This window comes from Fopius arisanus, unplaced genomic scaffold, assembly GCF_000806365.1.
Source record: "Fopius arisanus strain USDA-PBARC FA_bdor unplaced genomic scaffold, ASM80636v1 scaffold00051, whole genome shotgun sequence".
NCBI classification, from domain to species: domain Eukaryota; kingdom Metazoa; phylum Arthropoda; class Insecta; order Hymenoptera; family Braconidae; genus Fopius; species Fopius arisanus.
The window spans coordinates 411,714-438,615 of record NW_011887790.1 but is presented as its reverse complement, the minus strand read 5'-3'; the positions used below and the strand labels follow the sequence as shown (position 1 = coordinate 438,615).

The 26,902-nt window shown below is 34.7% G+C and overlaps 7 protein-coding genes across 14 annotated transcripts; 3 read left to right on the top strand and 4 right to left on the bottom strand.

The window, feature by feature from the left end:
- The first annotated feature begins 1,219 nt into the window (after window positions 1-1,219).
- Window positions 1,220-2,201, top strand: LOC105267953 (uncharacterized). Its single transcript, XM_011307150.1, has 2 exons — window positions 1,220-1,462; window positions 1,976-2,201. Exons 1-2 carry the CDS (start codon window positions 1,242-1,244, stop codon window positions 2,199-2,201), a joined length of 447 nt encoding a protein of 148 aa, XP_011305452.1. The 5' UTR covers window positions 1,220-1,241.
- Window positions 2,202-3,564: 1,363 nt separating this feature from the next.
- Window positions 3,565-6,747, top strand: LOC105267892 (odorant receptor Or1). Its single transcript, XM_011307039.1, has 5 exons — window positions 3,565-4,011; window positions 4,290-4,676; window positions 5,019-5,223; window positions 5,681-5,836; window positions 6,435-6,747. The coding sequence occupies exons 1-5, from the start codon at window positions 3,632-3,634 to the stop codon at window positions 6,471-6,473; spliced, it is 1,167 nt and encodes a 388-aa protein (XP_011305341.1). The 5' UTR covers window positions 3,565-3,631; the 3' UTR covers window positions 6,474-6,747.
- Window positions 6,748-6,933: 186 nt separating this feature from the next.
- Window positions 6,934-13,394, top strand: RfC38 (replication factor C subunit RfC38). 2 transcript variants are annotated; one of them, XM_011307037.1, is made up of 5 exons: window positions 6,934-7,261; window positions 11,924-12,061; window positions 12,151-12,316; window positions 12,425-12,743; window positions 12,987-13,394. In XM_011307037.1, exons 1-5 carry the CDS (start codon window positions 7,175-7,177, stop codon window positions 13,339-13,341), a joined length of 1,065 nt encoding a protein of 354 aa, XP_011305339.1. In that variant the 5' UTR covers window positions 6,934-7,174; the 3' UTR covers window positions 13,342-13,394. The 2 variants fall into 2 exon arrangements, with proteins under 2 accessions (XP_011305339.1, XP_011305340.1); XM_011307038.1 differs by lacking the exon at window positions 6,934-7,261 and adding an exon at window positions 11,361-11,476.
- Window positions 7,874-11,115, bottom strand: LOC105267889 (prostatic acid phosphatase-like). Its single transcript, XM_011307036.1, has 5 exons — window positions 10,856-11,115; window positions 10,251-10,325; window positions 9,687-10,124; window positions 9,481-9,604; window positions 7,874-8,636 (listed from the first exon to the last, which is right to left on the bottom strand). Exons 1-5 carry the CDS (start codon window positions 10,946-10,948, stop codon window positions 8,266-8,268), a joined length of 1,101 nt encoding a protein of 366 aa, XP_011305338.1. The 5' UTR covers window positions 10,949-11,115; the 3' UTR covers window positions 7,874-8,265.
- A 101-nt stretch (window positions 13,395-13,495) lies between the features above and the next one.
- Window positions 13,496-15,116, bottom strand: LOC105267888 (succinate dehydrogenase cytochrome b560 subunit, mitochondrial). 2 transcript variants are annotated; one of them, XM_011307034.1, is made up of 6 exons: window positions 15,025-15,116; window positions 14,894-14,940; window positions 14,717-14,773; window positions 14,432-14,631; window positions 14,096-14,238; window positions 13,496-13,679 (listed from the first exon to the last, which is right to left on the bottom strand). In XM_011307034.1, exons 2-6 carry the CDS (start codon window positions 14,911-14,913, stop codon window positions 13,575-13,577), a joined length of 525 nt encoding a protein of 174 aa, XP_011305336.1. In that variant the 5' UTR covers window positions 14,914-14,940; window positions 15,025-15,116; the 3' UTR covers window positions 13,496-13,574. The 2 variants fall into 2 exon arrangements, with proteins under 2 accessions (XP_011305336.1, XP_011305337.1); XM_011307035.1 differs by having other exon boundaries at window positions 15,002-15,032.
- Window positions 15,117-15,466: 350 nt separating this feature from the next.
- fwe (Calcium channel fwe) lies at window positions 15,467-19,688 on the bottom strand. 2 transcript variants are annotated; one of them, XM_011307033.1, is made up of 6 exons: window positions 19,573-19,688; window positions 19,353-19,473; window positions 18,477-18,684; window positions 18,074-18,181; window positions 17,709-17,878; window positions 17,226-17,309 (listed from the first exon to the last, which is right to left on the bottom strand). In XM_011307033.1, the coding sequence occupies exons 1-5, from the start codon at window positions 19,573-19,575 to the stop codon at window positions 17,752-17,754; spliced, it is 567 nt and encodes a 188-aa protein (XP_011305335.1). In that variant the 5' UTR covers window positions 19,576-19,688; the 3' UTR covers window positions 17,226-17,309; window positions 17,709-17,751. The 2 variants fall into 2 exon arrangements, with proteins under 2 accessions (XP_011305334.1, XP_011305335.1); XM_011307032.1 differs by lacking the exon at window positions 17,709-17,878 and having other exon boundaries at window positions 15,467-17,309; window positions 19,573-19,685.
- Window positions 19,689-20,028: 340 nt separating this feature from the next.
- Window positions 20,029-25,452, bottom strand: dbo (Kelch-like protein diablo). 5 transcript variants are annotated; one of them, XM_011307026.1, is made up of 5 exons: window positions 25,054-25,452; window positions 23,527-23,956; window positions 22,331-23,344; window positions 21,771-22,113; window positions 20,029-21,512 (listed from the first exon to the last, which is right to left on the bottom strand). In XM_011307026.1, the coding sequence occupies exons 2-5, from the start codon at window positions 23,841-23,843 to the stop codon at window positions 21,321-21,323; spliced, it is 1,866 nt and encodes a 621-aa protein (XP_011305328.1). In that variant the 5' UTR covers window positions 23,844-23,956; window positions 25,054-25,452; the 3' UTR covers window positions 20,029-21,320. The 5 variants fall into 5 exon arrangements, with proteins under 5 accessions (XP_011305328.1, XP_011305332.1, XP_011305331.1 ...); XM_011307030.1 differs by having other exon boundaries at window positions 23,527-23,881; XM_011307029.1 differs by having other exon boundaries at window positions 23,527-23,878.
- Window positions 25,453-26,902: the final 1,450 nt, after the last annotated feature.

Genomic DNA, 26,902 nt, shown 5'->3' with positions numbered 1-26,902 from the left:
TGCTTTCTTGGCATTCATAATGATTATATATGCTAATGAATTAAACCGTACGAAGAAGACAATATTTTAGATGAATGTGCGGATAGTGGATGTCGTAAATATGATATTGTCACAATTTTTCCATGCTGAGACGTTAATGCTGTTGAAATACATGGGATTGTGGAAGCCGCAAGGATTATCGAAGACGGGTTCTATCTTCTATGATGGATACTCAATAGTCATATTAACGCTCATGTTCACCTTAGGCCTTTCACAGCTTTTGGATGTTTTGCTCTCGAAGATTAATGATGTGGGTGAATTCATGGAGCATATCTTCATGGCTCTCACATCGCTCTGTACCTGCTTGAAAATTGTTAATTGGTTTCATCAACGTTCCAAAATCGTGAACATTTTGGAAACGTTCGAGCGATATCCCTTTGAACATCAAACCGCGGAGGAATATCTAATCTGTCAACGGTTCAGTACAAAAGTTCGGTAATTACTTCCATTTGAAATATTATTTAACTACTAAAATTACTGAAATATTATTATCCCCCTATTTTATTTGGCAATTACCAGTGGATTAATCTTATTTAATATGACCCTGCACATTTTCGTTTTGCAAAAATATTTTGTAGTGTTGAAAATAACTGAAATTGTGTCGATAGTTCATTAATGGACTTTTAAGTCTTTCTTTCAATTTTTTTTCAATATGCCCATGAGTCTCAGAAGGAGATCATACTGAAAAAAATAATCAGTTTGCCAGTACATATTTATTACATGCCATCCAGTCATATTATTTTCAAGCGATCATTTGATTGAACGCTACGTGTCAATTTTCCTCAATCTGTAAATTAAAAAAAAAATGCAGAAATTGAAAAATTGCAAGGGAAATCACATTTTTTAAATGCTATTCTCTTTTTAATCAATTTCCCCCCCAAAAAACTGAATTAGCATTACAAAACGTGCAGTAAATTGTATCAAATATTCCGCTTCATGTGTTATCGAATTATTTGATCGAGATGGTGATTATCAGGATGAATTTCAGCAAAAAAATAACGTGAAATCTCATCATACTCATTAATTCCAGACGTATTAGCATCACATATCTAACATACATCACGCTAGCACCGTTATATTATTCATTCGACAAATTGTGGAGATATCTCCCCCGACGAGTATTACCGATTAGTGGGTGGTTACCTTATGATTACTCAAGCCTATCATCACTGTGGTTTTCGTCAGTGTATCTGCTATTTAGTATGTGGCTCACAGCTGTCTTCAATACAACATACAATGTCCTTTTCTTCGAAATGATGATGCGAGTAGTGACTCAGGTGAAGATTCTGAAGAATCGTTTCCGAGTAATGATGGCGACCTTACTAAAGCGTAATAGAACCAAAAAACGTTTTATTGACGGCAATCTTCTTATGGAACACGAGTTGTTTCGTAATTGCGTTCAATATCACATCGCCATTCGCAGGTTCAATTCGTATTATATTTCTCATATGCATATGATAAGATTACGATATACAAGTCAAGGAAACACTTGTCCGTTTTTTGCACGCAAGGAGAGAAAGTATTTAGTTGTAATACCGCAAGAGCTTCAAGATTATCCGATATTTATTGAATATTTTTTAGCCTTGCAATAAAAGGAAGACATTTTCTGCATGAATGAAATGAATTCCGGGGTACTTAGTCGATTTGGCTTGAAGCTGGATTCCCCTAATTAAAAATTAAATAAAATTCTGGAACTAAAAATTACGCTTTGTAAAAATGATTAATGGTTTTGTAAAATGTTCTTTAACCACATTTTGCAGTAAAGATGGGTGAATTTTATTGAAAATGTATGTTAAATATATATTCGGTTCATTATTTTAATAATAATTTAGTATTTCTCTTCGTGTGACGAAAAACTGTGTCATTTAGAAAGAAAACCAGACTATCACATCCTGGAACTAGTGCTAGGGAATATATAATAATTTTGATATTTCAGAATGGCTAGAGATATAAATTCTGTATTTTCCACAATCATACTGATACAATATTTGATAACATCGTTGATTCTGTGTTCAACGGTTTATCTCATGTCTGAAATAACAGTATTTTCCGGAGATTTCCTAAATCTCGGGCTGTACTTCCTGGCCATTTTCCTGCAAATAACGATGCTCTGCTGCGCAGGCCACCGTACATGTTTGGAGGTAATTAGGAGTGATAACTAATTTTTTTTCAATTACCAGTATCACTCAATTGGAAAAATAACTTTTTAAAAACGTACAAACTCCTCTCAAGTAAATGGATCCTTGGAAAAAATTTTTTTTTCCTCGTTGTAATATTTGACACAGACCTTTCGTAATGCCTGTAATTTTTTCAGTTCGATAGTATTGGAGATGTTTTGTACACTTCGAATTGGATGCCTCTTAGTGAAATCAATAAACAATCAATGAAATTGATTTTGGTCAACGTTGGACAATCGTACGTTTTCGATTGTAGGGGATTGCTAAAATTGGACGTCCAGGCATTTCAAAAGGTACGAATTCTCAAGAATGACTACCATCGCTAATCGAATATTTCTGGAAATTATGATTGTTTTTCAGATACTTATACTGACATATTCCATTTTCAACATTTTTCGGAGTGCATCATCATAAATCATAATGTTTTTTGGAGACAATTAGTGGAAAAAGGCATGGGGAATTCTTTAGGAAGTCCTTCACCCAAATGATTATCTATGAATAGAATTTCTCGGTTTATTCCTGAAGGGGCAATAAACAGAATTAAATATAATACATTCGTAAAAGTTGGGGTCTCACGAAATGTGAGTATAAATATTAAAGAAAATATCAACATAAATTATGAATAGGGAAACAGTATAGAAAAGAGTATTCATTAAAAATTCATTACCATTATCATCAAAGGTATATCACGATTAATTTGTTTTCAGCAATTCGTGCAATAGAAACATATAAGAGGCAGTATAATACAAGTAATAACAATTTCAGTTTATATTCTTAGTACTTTTTTATATTTTATATCCTCTTCTATACTCGTTTTTTTATATTCTATATCCTTCCGGATTTTTAGGTCTAGTCCCATCTCCTCTTCCCCTTAAAATTAGTAACAATTGCGATGCATTATTTGTGCACAAGGTTTATATTGTTGTTCCTCAAGTTTCTACTCGAAACGAGAATAAAAAAATGTCTAATTTTCCGTACATTGGCAGACCCAGTCGTTAAACCGCAAATGGTAAGCTTGATCTAAGCTTTATTATCCGTATCGACCCACCACATAATTCATAAAAAATAGAGCATACAAAATACCCTAATCATCGATACCTATTTATTGGTTTGTATTTTGAATAATAAATTCGGCCTTAGTCAATTAACGAAAGTGAAGGACTAAATCCATTTGTTGGAAATATTCCGCCTGCAGCAGTTCGTCCAATTCATTGAATGAAGATATTTCCATTCAGCATTTTTTTTTTGCTGGATTAGCACCTGTATTTCACGAAAGTACGTTCAAGGTACTGGAGGAAATAATCTCGGGAATTTTCAAGAGTATTTTCTTTAACGTATACCATTCAGTACTACTGCCACTTTTTTATGTAACTCCAAACATTGAAGAAAAGTTTATTAAGACTTTCATCATCAAAATGCCACATCGGGACAACGCATTATTTCACAAGGAGACATTGCTGCTGTTGCAATATATTGGATTGTGGAAACCACAGGGATTATCACAGTGGAAATCTATTGTTTATGATATTTATGCAGCAATGATGGTAATCGTAACGGTTACTTTCGGCTTCTCACAGTTTCTGGCAGTAGTTTTCTTGAGAAAGCAGAATGTCAAAGAATTTATGGAGCACATATTCATGGCCCTGACGACGTCTTGTGTCAGTTTCAAAGTAGTCAACCTTCTTTACTGTCGATCAAAAATATCGAATATTTTGAGAACGTTGACAGGAGCTCCGTTCAGATGTGAGAATGCTGAGGAGCACGAAATCCGTTATCAATTCAGCAGAAAAGTTCGGTAATACAATGTCAACATATTTTGTTATATCAGATTCAATTTGGTTTTATTTGAAAACATTCGTTGATTATTTATTTTGAAAATTCAAGAAAATTTACATTTACATGAAATGAAAATTGAAAATAAATGCAATTGAATGTTCAATATTTTCACGATTACTCATGACCTGAAAAGTTGAAATTCTGGAAATTTTAGATCTGGAGGATTTTGCAAAAATTCCCGTCGCTGTTGTAAAAAATGTCCAGTGTTTTCCATAATTGTGAATTTAATTCTTCCAGGAATGTTTCCATTTCTTCTTTTGCATACTTTATGGTGGCACTTCTATATTATTCGTTTGAAGCGTTGATGGAGAGTTTTCCAGAGAGGAGATTACCTGTTGCGAGTTGGTTGCCATATGATTACTCAAGTATAACGTCATGGTGGTTTTCATCGGTGTATCTTTTATTTGCCATGATTGTGGGTGGTTTAATCACAGTAGGATTCAATGTTCTCTTCTTCGAGGTGATGATGCAGATAGTTGCTCAGGTGAAGATATTGAAGAATCGACTAGCCAAGATGATAGACACTCTCCAGGAAGCCGATGGGAGGAAGAATAATTCCGATGAACGGTTGCAGGAGTGTAGACTGTTTCGTCGTTGCGTTGAATATCATATTGATATCCTCAGGTAAAATTTATATTCAATTTTTGAATACTTCGAATTGTTTTGAAGGATAAAATCTGAAATCAATTTGTAAGAACGAGTAACGCGACTCATGCAGACTGAAAGAACAATTTGGTAAAAGGTAGTAAAAGTATTTGTTTGCCAGAAAAATTATTGCTTTAATTAAATGACATTTTAATCAATGGAAAATATCTCAATTCAAAAAGAAAATTAATTGCGTATATGTTTTTTAACTGTCGGTGTCCTCAGGCATATTTTAATAATTATACTAAACAAAGACAGTTGCATAAGTCGGTGTAAAAAATGAGTTTCATAATTATAAAGTGGATCATTATGAAATTTCAGAATAGCTAAAGAGACAAATGGTATTTTTGCTGCCATTGTATTAATCCAGTATTCAATTACATCACTGGTTTTATGCTCAACCATTTACCTCATGTCAGGAGCGACAACTTCCACCGGACATTTTCTGAAATTCGGCGCTTACTTTGGGTGCATGTGTCATCAAATATTAATTCTCTGTTACGCTGGTCATTACACATTTTTAGAGGTGAGATAAATAACTACTAGTGGACCGCAAAGTCCCATTTAATTAAAAAATAGTTGGGGCTGCTGGGATAATGTGGACACCCATTAAAAATTGTTGCATGTTTAATTATCAACATTTTTCTATGCTTAAACAAACATAAATTGATGAATTAAGTATTTAGCAATCTATGAAGGGATTGTCAAAAGGGATTCTAATAAAATGAAAAAATCTGTTTATTATTTTGACACATTGTTGATTAAATTGCGGACAGTGCCACTGTCTTCATTGGAATTCAATGGCGTCTCTTATATTAAATTTATTACGACCTTGAACAATAAAAAATCGTGCACTCCTTATCATGGATGTATACTGCCATCAATTACTGAATATATTTTTGAATTTCAAATAGTTCAAAATTATTCGAGGGGTCTATTTTATCCGAGCTTCCTAGTTTTTTAATGATAAAAAAAATGTATAGTTTTCTAGTATCCGGGACGTTTTATATTCTTCTGATTGGACTGAACTCAGTATAATTAATAAACAATCATTGAGACTAATGCTGGTTAATGCTGAAAAACCGTTGGTTTTCGATTGCGGCGGAATATTACAGCTGGACGTCGAAGCTTTAAAAAATGTAAGTACCAAGCGATGGAAAATATTGTAAAGCAGTTATATTGGATTATAAAAAATTGCATTACCTAAAAAATCATGGAAAATAATAATAATATTTCATTCAATTGGTAAATTGTATAATAATAATAGAACATGAAATAAATATTTGCACATATTAGATGGGTGAGGAACGAGAAGACTTTGTTCCGCACATTCTAATTTCCAATTGATCTTGATGATAAGATAATAAATCACGCCATTAGAGAAAATCAAGATAACAATTTCGCTTTGTTTGGAATGGGAGTCGCAGAGGTCAAAAAGTAAATATTTTTGAGAGTAGAATTGATAAAGCCATCGCTTTTATCCAGATTTGGCAAACACTGACGATATGTCAGGATTTATTAATGATTGAATTAGCATATTATTAGATTATTCCCATATTGCAAATTTTTCACGGTTAATGATTGGTAATTTTTTTAATTGAATTGTAATTGAAAATAATTCATGACGCAAGACATCTGCTGGTACTTGTATCATAAAATAATGCTTTTCATGGATAATAAATGCAATCCAATCTCAATGACGTAATGATTCGTGATTGATTTTCCGTTCTTTTTCAGGTGTTAAAATTGGCTTATTCGATCTACAATATTCTCTGAGGCTTCGATGACGTCTTCGAACCGATTTTTAATGAGAAAATTAATCCAATATTTTATCAAATTAATGAATTAATATTTGACTCGCGAGGCGAAATAATAAGAAAGCAGAAACAATGTCCGAGGAATTAATCGAGTAGAATTCACATTCTTTGGTGTTGCATCCAATTGCAAAATTCCATAAGAAATACCTGAGCGAATGCTCCAAAAACATTCTATCATGTTTTTATTTGAACCACTGTTAAGTCTGCCAATTTTGTTGAAAAATTGTTTACGTTCTCTGCGTGTTTTTTTTTTTCAAAGAAAAATAATTCAATGGATAGCATAATTTTATAATCAGATGTGTAAATGTGTAAAATATTCGAGTTCGGCGGCAGTTTGGTAAAATAAAATTGATAAAAAATTTAAGTCACTATTTTCTGGGCGCATGCGCTCTGCCACACGAAAATCCTCCCGCCAATTTGTCTTTCTCGTGTAAACTCCAAAACAATTGTTGTCCATAGTTTCTAATAATCATTATTCAATTGAAGTCATATAAATTGGATGAAACATTGTCATAGTGAATCACTGCTGTAGTAATTTCTTCAGTCATAAAATAGAATCTTCAAGAAAAATATCTAAAATTGTGTGAAAAATTGATTTCACAGTGCCGAGTCGACAATTTTGATATTCACGCATTGTCAACGTTTTTTTAATCAATAATTATGAGTTTGTGGGTGGATAAACATCGTCCTACGAGTCTCTCAAAACTTGATTATCACACGGAACAAGCAGAGCATCTAAAAAACATGGTAAGTGAGAATTTTTCATGATTTTGAAAGCTCATTTGAGGTTATCACAGGTACTGAACAGAGTCGCTTCAAATTAACACTTTTTAACTCTCACTTACTGGATTCTAAAGCAATTCCATCGGTTTATGAAGTTTCATAGTTAAATGATAGATGGTCACGGGAGATTCGCCAAAAACTTTTTTTAAAACGTATATAATGCGCAAGTTTAATTGGTTGTGCCTGAAAGATATTTTTATACTGAATTTATCAGTCGTTAAACAATGAAAAAAATTATTCTTTGGGATTATTCTTTTTAATAACAGAATGATTTTTCACAAGGCGCTTATCATCTTAGATAGTCATTAATTTTGGTTGAAATTATTTATTTACTTTCCGTAAAGTTGTTCAATATTACAGTTATCAACATTATAGTACATTATAGTATTATTACGTATAAAGTATTTATTATAGTACATATAGTACATACAGGAATTTCAGGCAAATTGAACGCAATTTGTAATTAAATTTCGATTATTTTATGTAAAGTCGTAAAAATCATTGTTGCTACATTGAATGCAAATATGTTAGTATGGAGCATTTGTGTTTTTCAAAAATGCTAAATTTCATTATTTTCCCCTGTAAATAAAATTGTAGATCATTCTCCTAAGAATTTTCCGCTAATTGTCTTTAGAATGAAAAACTAGGCTCTAACTTGCTAGGCCACATCATTCTTTGGAGATCATCCAGAAGATTTTTCAATATAAATTTTAATCAGATAATAAAAAAAGTAATTATTGCTATGCATCTCCGATAGCGATCACGCAGGAAATTTTTTACCATTTTGTTGGTGAAAACATTAAAATTACCGACATATAAGGAACGATGCCAATGTACCTGTTAAAACGATAGGTAGAAGAAATAGACCATGAAAAAACCCACCCAAAATAATAGACCATAGGAGAATTAATATGAGCCTATTCTTCCGGTGGTCTGCTTTTTTTTGGTTTTTTTTCCTAAAAAGGTATTTAAAAAGTTCTTTCTTGCGTTTGTAAGCACTCCTCATCCCAATTACGTGGGATTAGATGTTCGATCAGTTTGATGAATGTGGAGAGTGGACAGACCGAAGTGCAACCTGGTAAGGTCAGCAGAGTTAACTTGTTTTGTAGATCTATGTATGAGATGGTTACGACGTATTCGTTTTGCCGGGTTACTCTGAGCTCCAGGAAAACTACTGCTGAATAGGTAGGCCAAAAAGGATGCTCGGAAACTCCTAAAGCCATGAGAAGACTCGCTATGCTTTCGTCGTGTGCTGAGTACATGAACACCTTTCTGTTAGGTCTAAGAGTATCATTTACTTTCTGCCTCATGTGAAAGACCATTTCTTTTATCAGCGGTCCTGTATGAACATGAATCATTAATCAGTCCATCATAATTATGAATGAATCATTCATTGTATATTATATATTATGAAAAAATGCACATAATTTGAAATCTTGTTGAAGCCAGACGAAACCGGGGAAAAAATAAACTCGTGTGTACTCAACATTTAGAGACTATTCTAACATTAAGTTTTTTCCGAAAAAATCGGTGCAGTTGTTCCAAAAAATGTGTAAGAAAAACAGGGTACTTCTGGACTATTAATTTTATGTAGGGGAGAGCCGGGTGAAAACATTTTTAACTCCTTATTACTCATTTTCTTTTGCCAAAAAATGTTGGAGACAGTCTAAAAGTGTGCCAGTATTTTTGACGAGTTTATTTCGTTTGATTAGACGGTGGTTTTTTTTTTTTAATTTTGCAACGTTCTCCGAAAATACTCCATCTAACTTTAATCGCTCATTTTTTTACTTCTGACCGTGAAATTCCTTGAAAATTCCTGTGAAAATTTAATATTTTTTATCACTGATGAAGTGTAATAAAATTCCGGGAAAACTGAAATGTTGAATAGTGGATTCTTACGATCGTTTTTTCCCCCTTGTCTCCTATTGAACCTCCGATTCACCCCATTTTACTCGCATTCCATTCTATTCTCTGTCCCATTTTGCCCGAATGTATCGTAGTAATTTCAAGTTCACGAATTTGGGAGGCATGCAATAATTTCACGAACAAAAATTCAAAAAATTGCAAATTCTTTGAAAAAAACACACAGAAAATTTTGTTTTCGTTAACTTTTAACAAAGGACTTGCTGGACTCCAACATAATTTTTTCCAGAAATTATTCTCTTAACATGAAATCTATTTACCCGATCTATATCTGTGCAGATATTTATTACTCTCGAAGAGTGAATAAGTAGCATTTAGTGATAATGGAATTTCAGATGACCAAACATTGTTTGTCCAGTCCAGTGGAGTTTTGTTCTGACCACTCTGAAAAAATACACGACTTGCATAATTTCTTTCAATAAGGAGACGCGCGAAAGAGTGAAGAAAAGAAGAAAAGCAAAATTACCTCTGACAATAATTTTTTGTACCAATAAACCAATGTGGCAGGTTCGTTAATTCTTTCTCCTGTGGTGTCCAGGAAATCTTTAATTGGGTTGGACTTCATCTGCTTTTCGTTACTTACGCTCTTGCTAACGGTCTTCTCAATAGCCTCCTGGAGAGCTTCGCCATATCCAAGGCAAGGTTTTTGTCCAGCTAAAAGATTATCTTTCTGTACTGGAACCGTGTGAACAGGTATTGGCCTCCATGGATACATGAGCCTTTTCCAGATCTGGTCACCTACTGCTGGGTACAGACCAGCAAGGACCAGCTCTGCTGACATCAACGTCCAATCTATATCCGTACTCCTTACGTAGATATCATGCGGAGAATATTTTGTCGGCAATATTTTTTTGTATTTTGTTCTGAGGTGTCGGCCCAAATCGAACATCTGTTCCATTCCTGACTGAATTGGAGAACATGGATAAAAATGTTTGAATTAGGTTTTCGTACACAAGAAAAAAGTAAAATATGCTCTGAAATATGATTTGTGATTTTTATAATCGCGTAAATTGCCACATTAAAAACTTACATTACGCAATCCTATAAATGATTCAGACCTGTATGACTCCTCGTTCCAAAGTTTTGTTTCACCATGGTTGAACACCTATAAACAAAACCAACAGTCAAGTATTTTTTATTTTATCGTCCAGACATATACCCTCTCGGGTCTTTACATTTTCTTCCTCTCTCTTTAAACCCTCAGCAATACAGATAATAGTAATAACAATAATAAAGTCAAGAGTCAATTAATTGTCTAATAGTCGATTTCCAAAATTGTGGTTCATGCATTCATGAATTTTAGACTGCCCTCTGTAAATTAACTCTCTCTGCAAATTAATTATCGGAAGAATTTTGAACAGCGTTAATTATAGAACTGACAATTTGTGTTAGTTTTTCTTATATTTCTCGAATAAAAACTAACAACTAGCGTAAAAAAAATATTTTTGAACTAATTTTTTATCTGTAAAATTGGTTACTCTCAATTCTGTCTCTGATTTTTGTATTCATTGTTATTATACTTCTCAGTGACATTCTTACTCGGATACTCTGTGGTATTTGCAACTAGTAGTTTTCTAATCCCAACCCCATGGTATAAAAACGAATAATAACAAATAAGAAAACAATAAAACTTACGACATTGGTCAAGACTACTCGCCCTAGATCCCGATAGCTAGCTTCAGATAAAGCGAGAATAATCGAGAGAATAAACATCAAACGACAAAACATCCTGACGAAATCAATAAGATAATTAGAGGAATAGTTTTGTGCAGGAGGAAATTTTCCCGCCTATTAGTTAATCGAAAGAATTATGGAATGATTCAACGTCTTTGTGAATTCGAATTAGACAACCATCGAACTACCGCACAATTGTTAAATCCTGCCTTGAAATATTCAGATATATATGAATAGATTTATCCAAAATATTTATAGCATGCGTGACTTCGTGCTTCTTCTGAAGTGCCTGATTAAAAACTATCTTCATATTTTTCAGACACATTTAGACACAAAAGAAGTTCTCTTTCGAAGAATTTAATCGAAATGTATTTCCGTTACGAAAACAATTTGAGATATCAGAAATAATACCGAACAAAGAAATTCCGGAATTGAGAACGTATTTCTTTGTCATTCGTTTTTTCTGGAATCAAGGTTTCATTAAAAAATATACCCCATTTTATTTTCTACAAAATCAAACCTTTCAGTTTTTCCTGTTTTTCTAGTACTTTATCGAATCTGCATAATGCGTAACGGGAAATGGTACTAATTATTGTGATCGTCAACATTTCATTGTCAGCTAGTCAAAAATAGTCAATAAGTTATTTGTGCATACGAATTAATTTTTATTTGAGACTTGTGACGGAATTTTTCCAATGGGGGAGGATTTATATTTTTATTATTATAGAGAATAATTCACACGATTCGTATGCTTTGAATCAAGTCAACTCTTTTGCTTTTAGAATGACTTTCTTAATATTATATGACATTCGGAAGCATATTTCTAATTTATTAGCAAATGCGATGTCCCATTAATTTTTCTAAAGGAGTTTTAAAAAATTCCTTCTTTAATAACAAAATTTATTTAGATTAAAAATTACGTCTCTATCTCTAACGTTTTTTCGATGAATTATTTTAGATAATCAAATTCGTAATAAATACCTCGAGAATCTAATTAATAGAAAACAATATTGTGTGCCTTTGTTAAAGGTTCAAAAGGGTGACTTTCCGCATCTGCTGGTTCATGGGCCTCCAGGTGCTGGAAAAAAAACGCGGATAATGGCGATAATTCGAGAATTGTATGGAAGTGGAGTGGAAAGACTTCGTATGGAACCGATGCAGTTTGAGGTAATCATTCAATCCATATTTAAGCTCAATTAACATAATGAATTGATCTTCTTGGAAATCATCGTATGTTTTTGTGATGCCCGAACTAGACGCCGTCGAAGAAGAAATTGGAGATCATGACGATCAGTTCTAACTACCACATTGAAGTAAATCCTAGTGATGTTGGAATTTATGATAGGGTTGTTATCATGGATCTCGTTAAAACAACAGCTCAGACACATCAAATTGATATTAACGGTCAACGTGAATTCAAAGGTTCAAATTCGCATCATTAATTAATTTATCATTCTTCCCTATCTTATCAATTTCCTCTGAATTTTTCATGAAAAGTCTTTTCAAAATTTTGAAATTTACTTTTTGCAGTTGTTCTACTGACAAATGTCGATCAACTGACTAAAGATGCACAGCACGCCCTTCGCAGAACAATGGAGAAGTACGTCTCTACCTGCAGATTAATTCTCTGCGCAAATTCCACGTCGAGAGTTCTTCCAGCTATCAGATCTCGTTGTCTAGCAATTCGAGTTCCAGCCCCAACAATTCCAGAGATAAAATCGATACTCCAGTTGGTTGCGAAGAAGGAAGGACTGAATTTGCCTGATGGATTGGCGGAAAATGTTGCCAAAGCCAGTGAGAGAAACCTCAGGAGGGCCCTGCTCATGTTAGAGGCGTGTAAAGTTGAGCAGTAAGTACATATAACTTTGCATTTAACCTTCGACTCGTTTCTATTGATCCTACATCAAAATAGACGAAATTTCACTTCCCCTTTAAAAAATTCCCTGTCATTCTCCATGAACGTAAGTGCGCACGTTTAGATCCTAGTATGTTATTCATTAATTAACAGCAATAGTTGTAATAAACAGATGATAACACTATCACTTAGATGTTACTTCATAAAATTATCGATTGATCCTCCTTGTATTCTCAGATATCCCTTTACCAATGATCAGAAGATAACAGAACCAGATTGGAAGGTATTCCTCTGCAAAACAGCGACAATGATGGTGACAGAGCAAACCCCCAGAAAACTGCTAGACATTCGAGGGAGACTTTACGAATTGCTGACCCATGCAATTCCGTGTGATTTAATATTCAAAGGATTATTGCAAGAGTGTATTAAAAATTGTGATCTACCGTTGAAATCAGAAATCGTTGCAGCCGCTGCTGAGTTCGAGCACAGAATGCATCATGGCTCCAAACCTATTTTCCATCTTGAGGCTTTTGTTGCTCGATTCATGGCGGTTTACAAAAAATTCATGGATGCTAGTATGAATGACTTCTGATCAACAAAATGTTAAGTTTTCATCTGTAATTTATACTATTTTTTTATATTTCACTGTTTCAATGTTTTTCTGGATTTCACAAATGAAAAAACAAGAATTTTTCCAAGAATTATCAAGTTTTCCATTGTGTTCACATTAAATCACTTCTCGTTCATTCTATAAATTACTCAATAATTTTATTGTAGAGATATAATACAATGAATATTTCGATAACTCTTGATTTTTAGTTTCAATTACATGAGAGATAGAATGAAAGCTGAAACTACTGATAAGCCGAGCATAGTCCAGCCGGTGGAGTAAACCTGCTTGATCGTGAGGAATTGTCCCATGTCCCACGCCTGATTTGAAAAGAAAAAAATTTAATTATTTCAGGGTCGCCACTTTAAATAACACAATGTAAAAATATTACATCATAATATTACAGTTTTTAACATTATGGTGAAAAATATCACAATGAAAAATATTATTAGTAACGATATGACGTACTCAAAACGTCATAATTTAAAGATCTATTCAATTTGGGCAATTTATTTTGAACCCTTCTTTTCGTCTTTGATGCGGCTTGTGGAATTGTGTTGCTGAGTCTCCTATTTGTGGTGTTTACTTAGATGTTTTTTATTCTATGCGTTTAATATTAGGATTGTGTGTTATTTTGATCACTATGTTCTTAACCATAATATTATTATACTGCGTTATTTCAAGTGGTAACTCATTGCAGTTAGGATAAATATTCTTATTTGAGTTATTTATTTACCAAGTGACGTATGCCATTGAGGTAGTGGTACATTGTTGGCCAGGCAACTGCGAATTTCATAAGGAAAAGAAGAGGACTTGCCAGTTCCATCGCAGCAATCGAATCGAGGACACAATTCATTCCTCCAGGTAGAAATAGACTTGCTGAAGAAAATTGGGACAAACTTCCAGAATTTCGATACTCAATTTTGAAGTTAATAATTCATGTTGAGTTAAAAAATAATTTTCGATTTCTATATCGATTAAATGATTCAATCGGCTTTTTAGCTTATTTAGGGTGTGCAATGAATTTTAAATCGATATTTAATTTGGTCTACTCCTGAATATGAATGACTACCTGCACCAGCACCAGTTGCATAAAATGCAAGAGCCATCCCAGTCCCTCGATGTGTGATTGATAGCATAGATGTCAATTGTGGTTTGTAAATAGTCAAATGTGGTGACATTGGCCTCTTCAATCGTTTATTTTTCTCAGCATAAGACTCACAGGCTTGAACTGCAACGCATCTACTCATCGTCGAGGACAGGCCCATCGAACTGAAACCCCCAAATTAATATTTTCAATCATCTAAATGATAAAAAAAAATAAACAGAACAGGTTATGTAACAGATAATTATTCACCTGGGGGTCAGAATGCTCTTGAACTGGCCAGCATTGAAGCCCTTCTGACAGAACAATCTGGACAATTGAAGATATTAATTAAAACCGGGAGTAGTAATTTTGCCAAGTGGGAAATAAATTTGGAGTGAATGAACCATGTGAATTAAAGATTCAAAAATTTTGTGCGATTTTCATTACCTGGTGTAGCTCAACGCCATTTCTTGTACTTTATTAACCTTCTAGATCTAAAAAACAATGAGTTTTGATTAATTCAGAAAGTGAAGGGAATCGAAATTATTTTAGTACAATGTTTTTCAGTTTTTCCTTACGTCACGATCGGAAAATTATCGAAACAAATATCCAAACAGACTACAGGCGGAAATTACTGTCGTGTGTTTGCGCAAGCGCGGTCGTTCCAAATCGTCCCCTTTTCGAATTTTTAAAATTCTTCTGCACATTTTGGGGGAATTACAAAAATGGGTAGTGGGGGCTCAAAATCAAGTGATTATTGATCTTTTTTTTTAATTTATAAATTTATTTTTTAGCTTTAATTGTTAAAAATCTTATACGATGTGTGTGTAAAAGTACTTCATAAAAAAACGACATAAATCAAACCAGATGAAAAGACGGGCTAGCAGATATTAACTATAAAGTAATATGATTGAAGATTAATAATTAAATGATCTTTGATTTCCACGAAATTCTTTCGGTAAAAAGTCCCTACAAAAAAACCCAGAATAATATCCAAAGTAAATTTTTAACTTGAAGGTATAAAAAAAAGCAGTGATTTAATATTTTTTGAGTTAGGTTTTAAACAAAACACTTCATATTTTCAACTTAATAGTATATTCATATTGACAATTTCATTTCACATAACTTGAACACCTCGAAATGTCGAGAATAATCTCTCCATCCTTGGAGTTTAATTTTTCACTCAATAAACCATGAATTAACACCTAAATTTGCTACACGATATTTCCAGTTATCTCGTTCATTTTTCTAATAGATGATGGCAATTAATGCGATAATTGCTACTGCTAAATTTTCCAACTGAAACATAATCGATACGTTGTGGATTTTTGTTCAATTCTAGCAAGCCTCCTGAGAATTTTCTACATTAATTATAGTTTTTCTTTCTGAATCTGCTTAGGGTGGTGATAAAAAAAAAAGTACAAATCGCCTCGTATATTTCCACTGAATTTTGCGCATCTAATTTTCAAAAATAATTAAATGAAAGGTATTATTTTATTTTTATTCACGCACATTTAAAGGATATTAAATTTTCATGACCCAATCTTCGAAATATTCCTTTACTCATCGCAATGTTCTCAAAAATTTGTAATAATACACGTTTTGTTCACAGGTTCTATATAATTTACAATGATCTTCGTACGTCACTCACGAAGATGTGAGAATTATTTCGTATTATTGCTTAATGATTTAACGAGGCCCTATTATTTTTACATCAAACACTGGAAAAGAAAATTCCTCGAATCAATTGTCTGATTCTTGATTCAAAACAATCGTCCTTATTCAAGAATAAATTGTTCAATATTGTTAACTTTATCATGAATTATTACTTCCCAAGTTCGATATGTCTTCCCAGTAAGAAAGGAATTAATGCGAGGAGCGAGTATTTTGTAATCGAGTAAAACGACTGAATTATTCAATTGTTCAATACATCAATGAATCCTCGAATTTTTGGCGGAAAAAAAATCTAAAGGAATTTGCAATCGAAATGTTCACTCAAAATGGATAGACTCGATGCACTTTTTTATTTTCAAGTCTTTTAACTCTTAAATAAATAATACTTATTAATAAATTTCGGAGGATTTTCATGTGTTGTTTCGTGTGGTTCTATTCTTTGAATATTGCAATCCATTAATGTTACACTATTTAAACATTAATCGAAGATGAATTCTATCATTTCAACTTCTTTTTGCAATTCTTTCCCTTAAAAAAAACAACGAACACCTCCTTCGGGAATGCATCAGGAAGCTGTGAATGTCTTTTGTAATCAGAAACCCGAAAAAATGTCCTCTAAAAAGTTTATCCGAAACAAAAAAAATCATCTGAATGTGAAACTAGCTTTGGCACATTCATTCGTACCTTAAAATCATTGAAAAAATGAGCAAAAATCATCCTGAATTTACAGATAGAAATGATCACCTGTCTTCCAACTGTTAAAAAATAACAGAAACGCTTGAAAAGAAAAATACATTTGCGATCTCTAAAAAGAATATTCCAGTCTCAAAAGTCTATCCTTTATTTCTAGTCAGCGTCCAGTCAAATGAGTCAGAAAAATACGCAAACACAATAATTGAGGGATGACTAGAGCACCCATTCGACTACCTCAAAGAACATTCACCTTTTACATTCGATTTAAAAAAATGTGATAAATCTAATCATAAAATTGATCTCCCAAATCACTCATTGTCCACCACATTCACTTAGAGAAAGAATAAATTCCATTGATGACTACTCAAATCAAACATTACTATCTGGTTTACTGGTGAAACCTATTGGCTGGGCATTATCAACGAGATTCGATCGCATTGTGGCTGCAGGTGCTTGGGGATTCCCTGCTGCTGCACTCATATCGTCAATCGATGCCCTGGAAACATGAATAGAATTTTAGAAACGAGAGAAAGCTGTTGTCAATGCCGTCCATGCTGAATTTTTTTAATACTGCTGAATAATAACTCGAAAACTAATTATAATAAATTTACTTCACTACATTGAGAGTAAAAGACTACTAGATTCTCCAACAAATCGTGAGCCACAACTGTGATGTTCTCGATTTTTTTTTAGCTGATGATTATAATATTAAATTAGTTCTACAAATCTCACTAGAATAACGAGGAAAAAATAAAAGTAGAAAAGCTATTAATTGAATGACCCCCACAACCGTTAAAACCAATTAAGCAAGCCCACGTTCTCCAGCACCCCAGAGGATCACTACTCCATGCATTAGTATTAACAGGATATCTGCAAATGTAGTTAGGATTATTGCCTTGTTAGCGAAGTGGTGGAATGAATGTTGCATTATGGCCAGTTTATGTTGGCCTCCAAACATCAGGATCCTCCATCAATGTCGTATGATGATCAGATGCCCCTGTGCCAGATGGTGGTGATACAACACCCGATGGCGAACTCATTCCAGCTGGATCTGCCACTTGTCCTCTGTTCATTCAGGTTATCCCCATTTTTATTCAATATTTTCCCCATTTTTCATTTTGTAGCGTTAATGTTTATTGATTAAATCGAAAATTGGGAGTTGGAAACACGCAATATTTCAATTAAACGATAATCGACGACAAAAAGTTTTTAGAAAGCAGAAACACATCGTTTGTCAAAGAATTTCAAAGGGTTACTTACTTCTTTCCGATAGACATGAGACCGTATATTACCCCAGTAGCAAATATCAGACCGCTGCCTAGTATACTGGATACCCCCAAGCACAGAAAAATCGCTGGAAGCGCAATTCTAGAATCCAAAAACAAAGTACGACATTATCTTGATCTATTCAATATTACTATTGCTTTACTAAGAATTCGCAATAGCCTTTCGAATGTTTAAAAATTGTCGAATGAAGCGCAGGAATCTACATTTTTACTTGTAATCATTTCCCTTTTTTTATCTCTTTTTAAAATATATACGCTCCAAAAATTGCATTTACGATTTTTTTGGGCCATAGTAGGTGGACAGAAGACGAAAAATATCGAACTTAAATTTTCTCGATTAGGAGGCTTTCAGTCGAAAGCAAAAATTATATACTTACATACAATAAACGGCGGCTCGATTCCAATACGGCCGCCTCTCCACATTATCACTGACAGATTGAACAAAATCGAGGAACATACAGCAGCAAGGAGCCTCGATGATTATCACCAGAAATCCAGCCACCATTTGCCACATTCCACTGATCAAACACGATACATCACCCAAAAGAATTCCAATGCAGTTCCAAGCCCCCAGGAAAATCGCAACTGCAACACAAATCATTAATTCAATGGAAATCGATGGAATTCATTAATTTTCCACCAATTTTTTGCCCAAGTGGTCGCGGATAACTCATGACGACAAAACAACAAAGCTAGATATATTTTTTCCCCCTGGGAAATTGTCGGAAGATTAGATATCGAATGACACACGAGGTCATAATAATAATTTGTTTCTTTAAACTGAGTATTGTTTTAAGGCAAAATTTTTTTGTGGAAAAATTCGTGATTCCACAAATCAAAGATTCACCCCAAAATTCTATTCTAATTCTTTGTAATTTTCAATTGACGATTTGTTTCATTGTAATATGATCTATTAGAGAAGCTGCCAATTTTTTTACTACAAAAATTAGTCGAGCTTCTACGAAACAAATGTAAAAATGTTTAAAGAGAATTCAACAAAAAAATGGCAAGGTGCTTGAATATTCTTAATTGAATGTTTTTCTCTGGCAAAATTCATTAAAATCTTTCGGCATTCATCATTTTCCAATGACTGATTTGTTCACTCTAATTACGACTGAACTAGGCAGCATGATCAGTAGTTTTTCGAATGAAAAAAAATGTGCAAACAAGACGTAAGGAAACGAGATTAGAGACTTGATGAAATCGATAATTGAGACTGATATTTTTAAGGTAGAGGTAAGGGAATTTCTTACTGAAACCTCCGACAGTTCCTACTCCACGACCAGCATATTTCATGTACCAGGGTACATCATCCTTGCTCACCGGATCCTGTCCAGGACGCTCCATTATGGATGCTATTTTTTCACCGAACGACTGAAATAATTAGCAGAATTCAGTGACTCGTTACTATCGCAGTTTGGTCAATAGGCTGAAAATTTATAGCAGATGGATGAAGGATTACGATTTTAATACCATTGTGAATTTATTTTTTCAACTTTTGACGTTGATCAGACACTCGTCAGCTGACACCTCCACTGTTTAAGGCCCCTTGTTCTTGACTTTTTACACGCACACACTGAATACTGTTGACGTGCGAAAAAAATCGACCCACTTTAATTCCCTGACTCTCCCCTAGGGGATCATCATCGTACCGTTGGAAATTGACTTGAGGTTTTTTAAATGAAATTTTTTTTCTCTTGGCAACATTCCCTTACATGTTTTTAAAGGAAAGAATTTTGATGTAACATTTTTTCATCTATAACTTGGATTATAACTTTTGGAAATCGATTTATCGTTGCAGTGTTCGATTTTCAAATTTTACAGAGAACTTCCTTTAAGCGAATTCTATCTTCTTCAAAATCCTTTTTCATAAAGAAAAAACTCAATACTCAAATGGTTTCGAAATGAAGAACAATTTTTTTTTAATTTTTAACAATATATTTTCGCCTTCAACACTTTCTGCCTTCATATCTCCGCAGATTTCAATATATACATAATTAGTCATTTACATTTTACACGTTCAACTTAATTTCGAAAAAATCTCGAGAGAGAGAGACAGAGTAAAGATTTTAATATTCCATTTCTGAATAAATTAGTAAATATCGAAGAGAAAAGTATAAATAATATGGTACCTTATTCATCGAAAGGCATTGGAAGGACTCGATTCTTCATCTCGAGTATGAAAATAATTTTTTCAATCATGGGAAGAATTTTTAAAATATTTTGGCGAACATAATTAGCTAATTGTTCACAATGAAAACATCATAATCGACTATGTAGTTTGGAAATTCGGCTATCAGACGTGCATCTTACAATATTACATGATTTCAAATTTCTCCATCAAAAAAATTCTCTTTTTATCAATCGTTATTAGTGCAACCTTTGAGTTTCAATTGTTCATTATGATAATTCGATTATTTTCGGTCTTCGTTAGTTGTTAGTTTCACATAATTATTTACTGAACAAATAATTATTCTTTTTCTCAACAATAAAAGCGGACGTGCACGTTCACTGACGATTATAAAAAGCATGTTTTTTTTAATCATTTTCTTTTTCAAAAACACAACTTTCAATTTATTTATATTTCAAGCCCTCTTTAAAAACAAATAAAAAATCGTTGATTTCCTTGAGATTTACATCCGCATTATTAAATGCTTCTAAGGAAATAATTTCCAAAATTATCTCCATTAAATTGTATAGATTCTCATCATCGTGTGAGTATGGAATGGAAAAAATATTTTTTTCAGAGCTGCGCAGGGTAAATAATTCCTTATATCTTATTAATTCATTATTAAATTCTTTATAAATTAGGCATCAATGTCTCACATCAGTCTTGGACCGAATTTAAATAATAACTAAGGATAATTATATACAGAATCACATGAAGCAAAAAACAAATCAAGAAATTGTTTGAATGACCCAGTGGATCCTCCAAAGAAATCTCACTCATCCCCAGAAAAAGAAAACAAAATATCTTTGAAAAAAAAAATTACCTAAGGCAGTATTAACGCCAAGATGGCCTCCCCACGTGAATACTCTGAAAACAATGGAAAAAATAATGAAAATAATGTTCATATAATGCTCATAGAGCGTCGATATCGTTTTCTAGTATTGGTCGATGCGATAGGAACGGATAGTGGTGCTGGTGGTGTTACTGGTGTAACTGGTGTGATAGGTGTTGATGGTGTTTCAGCCGATGTGGCCGAAGAGGGGGGCCTGAGCTACCAAATGTAGTTTTCAGTCTGCGGTGCCCTCATCACACCTACACCACCGCCCAATCGCCTGTAGTTCATGCAGCCACACAGTCGCCATTGATTCTGCTCCGGATCGTAAACCTCGATGGTTTTCAGATATGCTGTACCATCAAACCCACCAACGGCATAAAGTTGACCATTTACGACAGCCAAGCCCACCTGAAAACAAACATAAAAAATTATTGCATTTTTTAATTTTTAATCATTTTTCTATACGAGATCGTCTGCACGTGTTCCGCACGCGCTTTCACTCGAAATGTGTGAGATTTAGTCACGACGTCGCGGTGGCGGCTCCACTTTGTCTTTTTGGTCTTACTCTTATGGTCATTCGAGATATTTCGAGATATTTCGCGATCAATTTCCTTTCTCTCTTTTATATTAGGATATTTCCCTCTGTAGGCAATCACGCAAGCTTACCCCACTTCTTCTAGAAGTCATAGCCACAATTGGACTCCACGAATTCGTGTGCGGATTATACCTCTCTGCACTGGACAACTCCATGCAGTCATCTCTGCCACCAACCGCATAAATAAGATTATTAAAAACCGCGCATCCAAGGTGTTTTCGTCTGGTCGACATGGGTGACACCTGAGACCACTTATTCTGCCTGGGATCGTATCTCTCGACGGTGTTCAGAGGCGATGTCCCATCAGAGCCTCCAATTGCATAAAGATATCCCCCAAGTACGGCTACGGCAACCCCAAGTCGTCTCGTGGTCATCGGGGATACTTTTGACCATTTGTTTTCTTTAGGATCATACCTGCAGACATAAGTATTCAATAGATACCGCATAAATTTGAGCAAAGGATCGTCACAAATCAGTACAAAAACCAAAGAAATCGGTTGATTAATAAAATGAGTAGAAATCATCCCAAATTTTTTATTCAGTCTGACTTTCTTCGATAAATTAACACTTACTTCCTCATTGCGAATAAGTAGTGAAAATTTTCATCAAATGGACTATCCAATCTCCTTACCTCTCCACATGATTGAGACACTGGACACCATCCTGACCGCCGACAGCATAGAGGAATCCATCGAGGACAGCGACACCAACACTAGTCCTGCATGAAGTTGTAGGTGCCACATCGCAGGACCACTGATTAGTTTGAGGATCGTATCTCTCAATACTATTGAGATAGCTCTGTCCATCATGTCCCCCAACAGCATAAAGGAGATCATTGAGAACAGCCACTCCAACCCCACAACGTCTCTTGCTCATAGGTGCAACCATTTTCCAGTCAGCTGTATTAGGATCGAATCTCTCAACAGAGGCAATAGCATCGCCAGAGCACCATCCACCCACAGCAAAAAGTACTTCACCTCTGCGTGTGGGCTTTCTGGGTCTTGTTCTTGGGCCCTGCATGAGAGGCCTCTCCTGGGGCAGAAGAAGATAGTTTTTGGCCTCGTCGACTAGATCTCTGCAGGCATCATCAGATCGCACCAGTAAATCTGAACCAACAGTTCCAACGAGAAATTTTGGTGAGAGAAGAGGTAGACGCACGTGTTGAAGAACCTGAGCCAAATGCTGTCGTCTCTCTGTAACATTGTACTTGACCCAATTCATCACAGCACTGAACACCTGCTCCTCCGTCCTAACATTTAATTCATCGGATGATATTATATCGACTAGTTGGCCAACTGGCAGTAGAAGGAACTCCTCGCTCTCCATGACCTCTTGGAAATTGTGTTGTGTAAATTTATCAGCTATTCTCAAGAGCTCTCGGCATGAGTGGGTGTCGGCAAATGCACGGATTCCTAGGCAGTTTGAGGGGTCTAATTGACGTTTCAGAAATTCACAGCAGATGTCTTGGATCTCGGCTAGCTGAAGGAGGCAAGCGGCTGGGAGAAGAGTTTGAACATTTGCCTCTTCTACTATTATGTGGGAAGTGTAGCAAAAGTCAATGAGCAGTTCCATCGCTACCTCGTCGATGTCGCGGATTGTTACTTCGGTCTGTCGGGACTCTGCTAGCTCCCCTGTGAACATTGCTCTGAAAAAAACATTATTACTATAATTATTATTGACTTATTAATGACCATATCATATGAATTTATTCATAAGATCATGGAACTCTGCAAAAACCCACGAATAACTACTGCAAACTAGTTTGAATTCTCTGAGAATTAGAAATGGCGGAATAAATTAAATGGAAATTGAAAAAATGTATAGTACCTGAAGTAGGGGCTGCATGCCGAGAGTATAACCCGATGTGCGAATATCTTTCTGGTACCCACATTGAGGACAACGTCGCAGAGCTCTCGGTGACGTCTTAGTACATTGAGCTCAGTGAGGGTAGCACGAGGATGCTTCTCGGAGGTATGACTGAGGCGTGCTGGTGATGGTGCTCTTTCAACCACCATCTCGCCCATCCTCTGGCTGGAGGATGCTGGACCAGTCGTGCTCCCCGAGGCGCCCCGGCTCCCCCCGGCTAGCTGTAGGCGCAGCGGGGGTGACGCCCAGCCCCACACCGAGTCTATCTGCAACACCATTCACCACGACCGATCTCTTCGGTCACTATTCTCTCCTTCTTCTTATTTTATTTGTTTATCGGACACGTCAGCAAAAGTGCAGCTTTTTTTTTTACGCGAAACGTTATGACAGTCTGTAAAGTAATGCTTCACAGACGTCAGTATTTGCCTACAGATTAAATACAGAAAGGGAGAGTAGAAGGCGAGGTTTCATATTCTCCAGGAAAATCCCTAAGACGGAAATAAATATTCAGAAGTAATATCACTAATGGCTCTAATGGGTTATTCGTTGTCAAAGATAATGACGCAATGATTTCGAGTCAAAGTAATTTCCCAGTGTAAAGCTTGAGGGGCCTTTCTGCAGAATTTGATCTATTCGTTCCTCGGCAGGAAAACGTGAGAATATCTGATTGGTTTTGAAGCACGTATGAGATTGGAGGGATTATTTTTCCACTTGGATTTCGGCCAATCGGAGTGACACGAATAGCATTCGGACATTTACACAATCGTGCAGAGGAAAGAGAAACTCTAAAAGATTCATTTGGCAATTGAAGTAAAATAGATTGGTAACATTTCTTGGAAATTCCTAAAATTCTTTCATTTAGCTCTTCAAAAATATCTTTGAAACCAACAGAGATAACAAAATTTTTGAAATAACTTTTTTCGTATTTTTTAATGAGCTTTACAAAAAGTTGTAACAAAAATTTTATTCTCTCCCTTAGTTTCAGAGAAATTTCCGAAAAAACCACTGAAATGTTAACTTACCGCGTTTTACCACTTCACTACAGATTTTATTTTTTATCTACTTAGCATTTTTAAAATACATGCTTTTACTTTCACTCTGGCGACCAGTCAAACTTGTAGCTATAGAATTTGGGTTCTAGTTTATCAACGAAAAATATGAAAGTGGAATTTGTTTTTAGAAAATTGAGATTAAGAAGAGTCAACAGATCATTATCAGTGGATTCTTGAATTGATTGCCTCGAGAGTTTGGCACGTATAAATATTATATCGGGGAACTGTTCTGGCTTTTATGAGTACTTTTAGCAATTATTTTCTCTACCAAGACAGAATCACTGTTTATCACATAAAAAAGTATGAAGATTGTGATTTTCATAAAGGTTTCAATTCTAATTCTGTACGAGTGGCTGATGAAAGCCAGAAGCCAGTTAATGATACCTTTTAACCAGAGAATTAGGAGATTGAGATAAAAATAAATATATAATTTTACCTTTGATGTTTTTCGGTACAACCAGGTGAAAAATAAGGTCACACTATTCCCTCTGGAACTTATAATTCACTCCTCGTGATTTAATTCGTTCCACCTTTACACAACATCGCTATGCAGCACTCGTTCCTTTTTTTATGCTTGGCTAAATGAAACTGTTCTTATGTGAAATATTTTCCCTGGAATTTAAGTTATGAGGGGATTAAGGAAAATATTCTCGCAGTTTATTGTGGTTGATGGCACAAATGGATGATGAACACAGTTGGGGAGTTGGTTTGGGGGCACTTGACTAGTCCATTTGATTGATTTTAATCACACATACACGATTGTAATAATCATTTTTGACAATTATTATCTGGCGCATCGGTTGGGTCAACCAACGCACACATACACAGGACGTGAATACTGATGTTCAACGATGTGTTCATAATTGATCAGTGTTGCCAAGCGACCATTTCTCAATATTTCTCAAAGTGGCAGAACTGCATCTTCATTACCATCCCACAGTAATAAATTTTCTTTTCATCGTGTGTCGGTAATAATGGGGCACGAATATTCGAGGATGTGCGGGATAAAAAATAATTCTCTGGGCAGTTGAGGATGTTTTTATTCAAATTTAAAAGGATTCAGAGTAACAGGCCATGTGACATTACCATAGGATGGTAGTTTTAAATCCAATTATTTAAAAAAAATTTTTTTTTTAATTTTGTCAAAAATCAAATTGTTATTCGCTTCATCATCACGTTGCACAGTGATTACCAATATCAATAATTAACAATCATTAAATTAATGATTAATTTAATAATTTGGGTTTTTCAAAATATTTGTATTACCCTAAAACATAAGTCGATTGAGAATTCTACTCCTATGGTAATGTTACCAGACTTCACTTCTTTACTCTGGGGTGTTTGTATTACCAAGAAGCTCCCGATAATTTTTGATCTTACCAGGTGTCGGTATTTGTTCGTTAATTAAGAATTAAAACATGTTGATAATTAAAGAAATGAGTATATCAACAAAAAATATTAATTGCTCACACGATTATTCGGTTATGAGGAATACATCGGAATGAATTTCAGTCGATTAGAATGATGCATGTATCGATTAATTTCCAATTTCTTGAGAATATTGGTAATGAACAAGAATCGTCCGAAAGTAATTTCATTGAATGAAGAATCTCACTTTTTATCATCACTGAGGCTTTCTCTGGTAAATAAAAAAAGCACTTGTCGTATGTCACCAGAGGACCGTTTTGGTGGTGAAAGTTTTCAAATAACTTACCCACATATTGAATTCAAGGTTCTCTAAAAAAAATTAAAACAATTGTAAAGAAACCTCAGGAGGGTTCTTAACGACTGCGTTTAATTCGATATTAATGACAGGTTTGCACCCAGCAATACACATCGATAATAATGTGCTGAGGGGGTATGAGAGAGTGGTAAAGGCTCAGCCTGGGTACAACCATGCTGAAGCACTTTTTGCCCCTGGATCTCTTAATTAATAACCCGTCTTGTGTTCTGATAATGAGGCTGTCATCGTTGGAACTTTGTATGGTTAATTATACCCATAAATTTGATATGTCTTTTTAACTTTTTTTTCGCAAGCGATCAACTTTTTATTTTCGTATTCGAACCGCGGGATGATGCGGGAATCCCCCGCGCTTCAACCACATACACCCGAAAAGAAGAATCTTATCTTACAGTTCTCACAATCTGAAAATAAGGTTTTTGAAAGGTTTGATTGGGGTTTTCTAAGCGATTAATTTAATATTTTTGAGTCTCAAATTAAAGCTTATGAAAGTCTAAACTTCTGACGTTCAAGAGGTTTAACTTAGAACTCTGACAGTTTCAAT

Coding starts and splice junctions, on each gene's coding strand:
- LOC105267953 (XM_011307150.1), top strand. CDS start 1,242: ATGTGGCTCACAGCTGTCTTCAATACAACATACAATGTCCTTTTCTTC. Junction 1,463..1,975: donor TATCACATCGCCATTCGCAG/GTTCAATTCGTA, acceptor TTGATATTTCAG/AATGGCTAGAGATATAAATT.
- LOC105267892 (XM_011307039.1), top strand. CDS start 3,632: ATGCCACATCGGGACAACGCATTATTTCACAAGGAGACATTGCTGCTG. Junction 4,677..5,018: donor TATCATATTGATATCCTCAG/GTAAAATTTATA, acceptor ATGAAATTTCAG/AATAGCTAAAGAGACAAATG. Junction 5,224..5,680: donor GTCATTACACATTTTTAGAG/GTGAGATAAATA, acceptor AAAAATGTATAG/TTTTCTAGTATCCGGGACGT.
- RfC38 (XM_011307037.1), top strand. CDS start 7,175: ATGAGTTTGTGGGTGGATAAACATCGTCCTACGAGTCTCTCAAAACTT. Junction 7,262..11,923: donor CAGAGCATCTAAAAAACATG/GTAAGTGAGAAT, acceptor CCTTTGTTAAAG/GTTCAAAAGGGTGACTTTCC. Junction 12,062..12,150: donor TGGAACCGATGCAGTTTGAG/GTAATCATTCAA, acceptor TGCCCGAACTAG/ACGCCGTCGAAGAAGAAATT.
- LOC105267889 (XM_011307036.1), bottom strand. CDS start 10,948: ATGTTTTGTCGTTTGATGTTTATTCTCTCGATTATTCTCGCTTTATCT. Junction 10,326..10,855: donor GAGTAGTCTTGACCAATGTC/GTAAGTTTTATT, acceptor TTTTGTTTATAG/GTGTTCAACCATGGTGAAAC. Junction 9,605..9,686: donor ACAAAAAATTATTGTCAGAG/GTAATTTTGCTT, acceptor GTATTTTTTCAG/AGTGGTCAGAACAAAACTCC.
- LOC105267888 (XM_011307034.1), bottom strand. CDS start 14,913: ATGGCGTTGAGCTACACCAG. Junction 14,774..14,893: donor ATGGCGTTGAGCTACACCAG/GTAATGAAAATC, acceptor TCAATTGTCCAG/ATTGTTCTGTCAGAAGGGCT. Junction 14,632..14,716: donor AAGAGCATTCTGACCCCCAG/GTGAATAATTAT, acceptor TGGGGGTTTCAG/TTCGATGGGCCTGTCCTCGA.
- fwe (XM_011307033.1), bottom strand. Junction 18,182..18,476: donor CGAGCCGCCGTTTATTGTAT/GTAAGTATATAA, acceptor TTTGGATTCTAG/AATTGCGCTTCCAGCGATTT. Junction 17,879..18,073: donor CTCATGTCTATCGGAAAGAA/GTAAGTAACCCT, acceptor CTGAATGAACAG/AGGACAAGTGGCAGATCCAG.
- dbo (XM_011307026.1), bottom strand. CDS start 23,843: ATGGTGTTGCAGATAGACTCGGTGTGGGGCTGGGCGTCACCCCCGCTG. Junction 23,345..23,526: donor GCATGCAGCCCCTACTTCAG/GTACTATACATT, acceptor TGTTTTTTTCAG/AGCAATGTTCACAGGGGAGC. Junction 22,114..22,330: donor TGTCTCAATCATGTGGAGAG/GTAAGGAGATTG, acceptor TTATGTCTGCAG/GTATGATCCTAAAGAAAACA.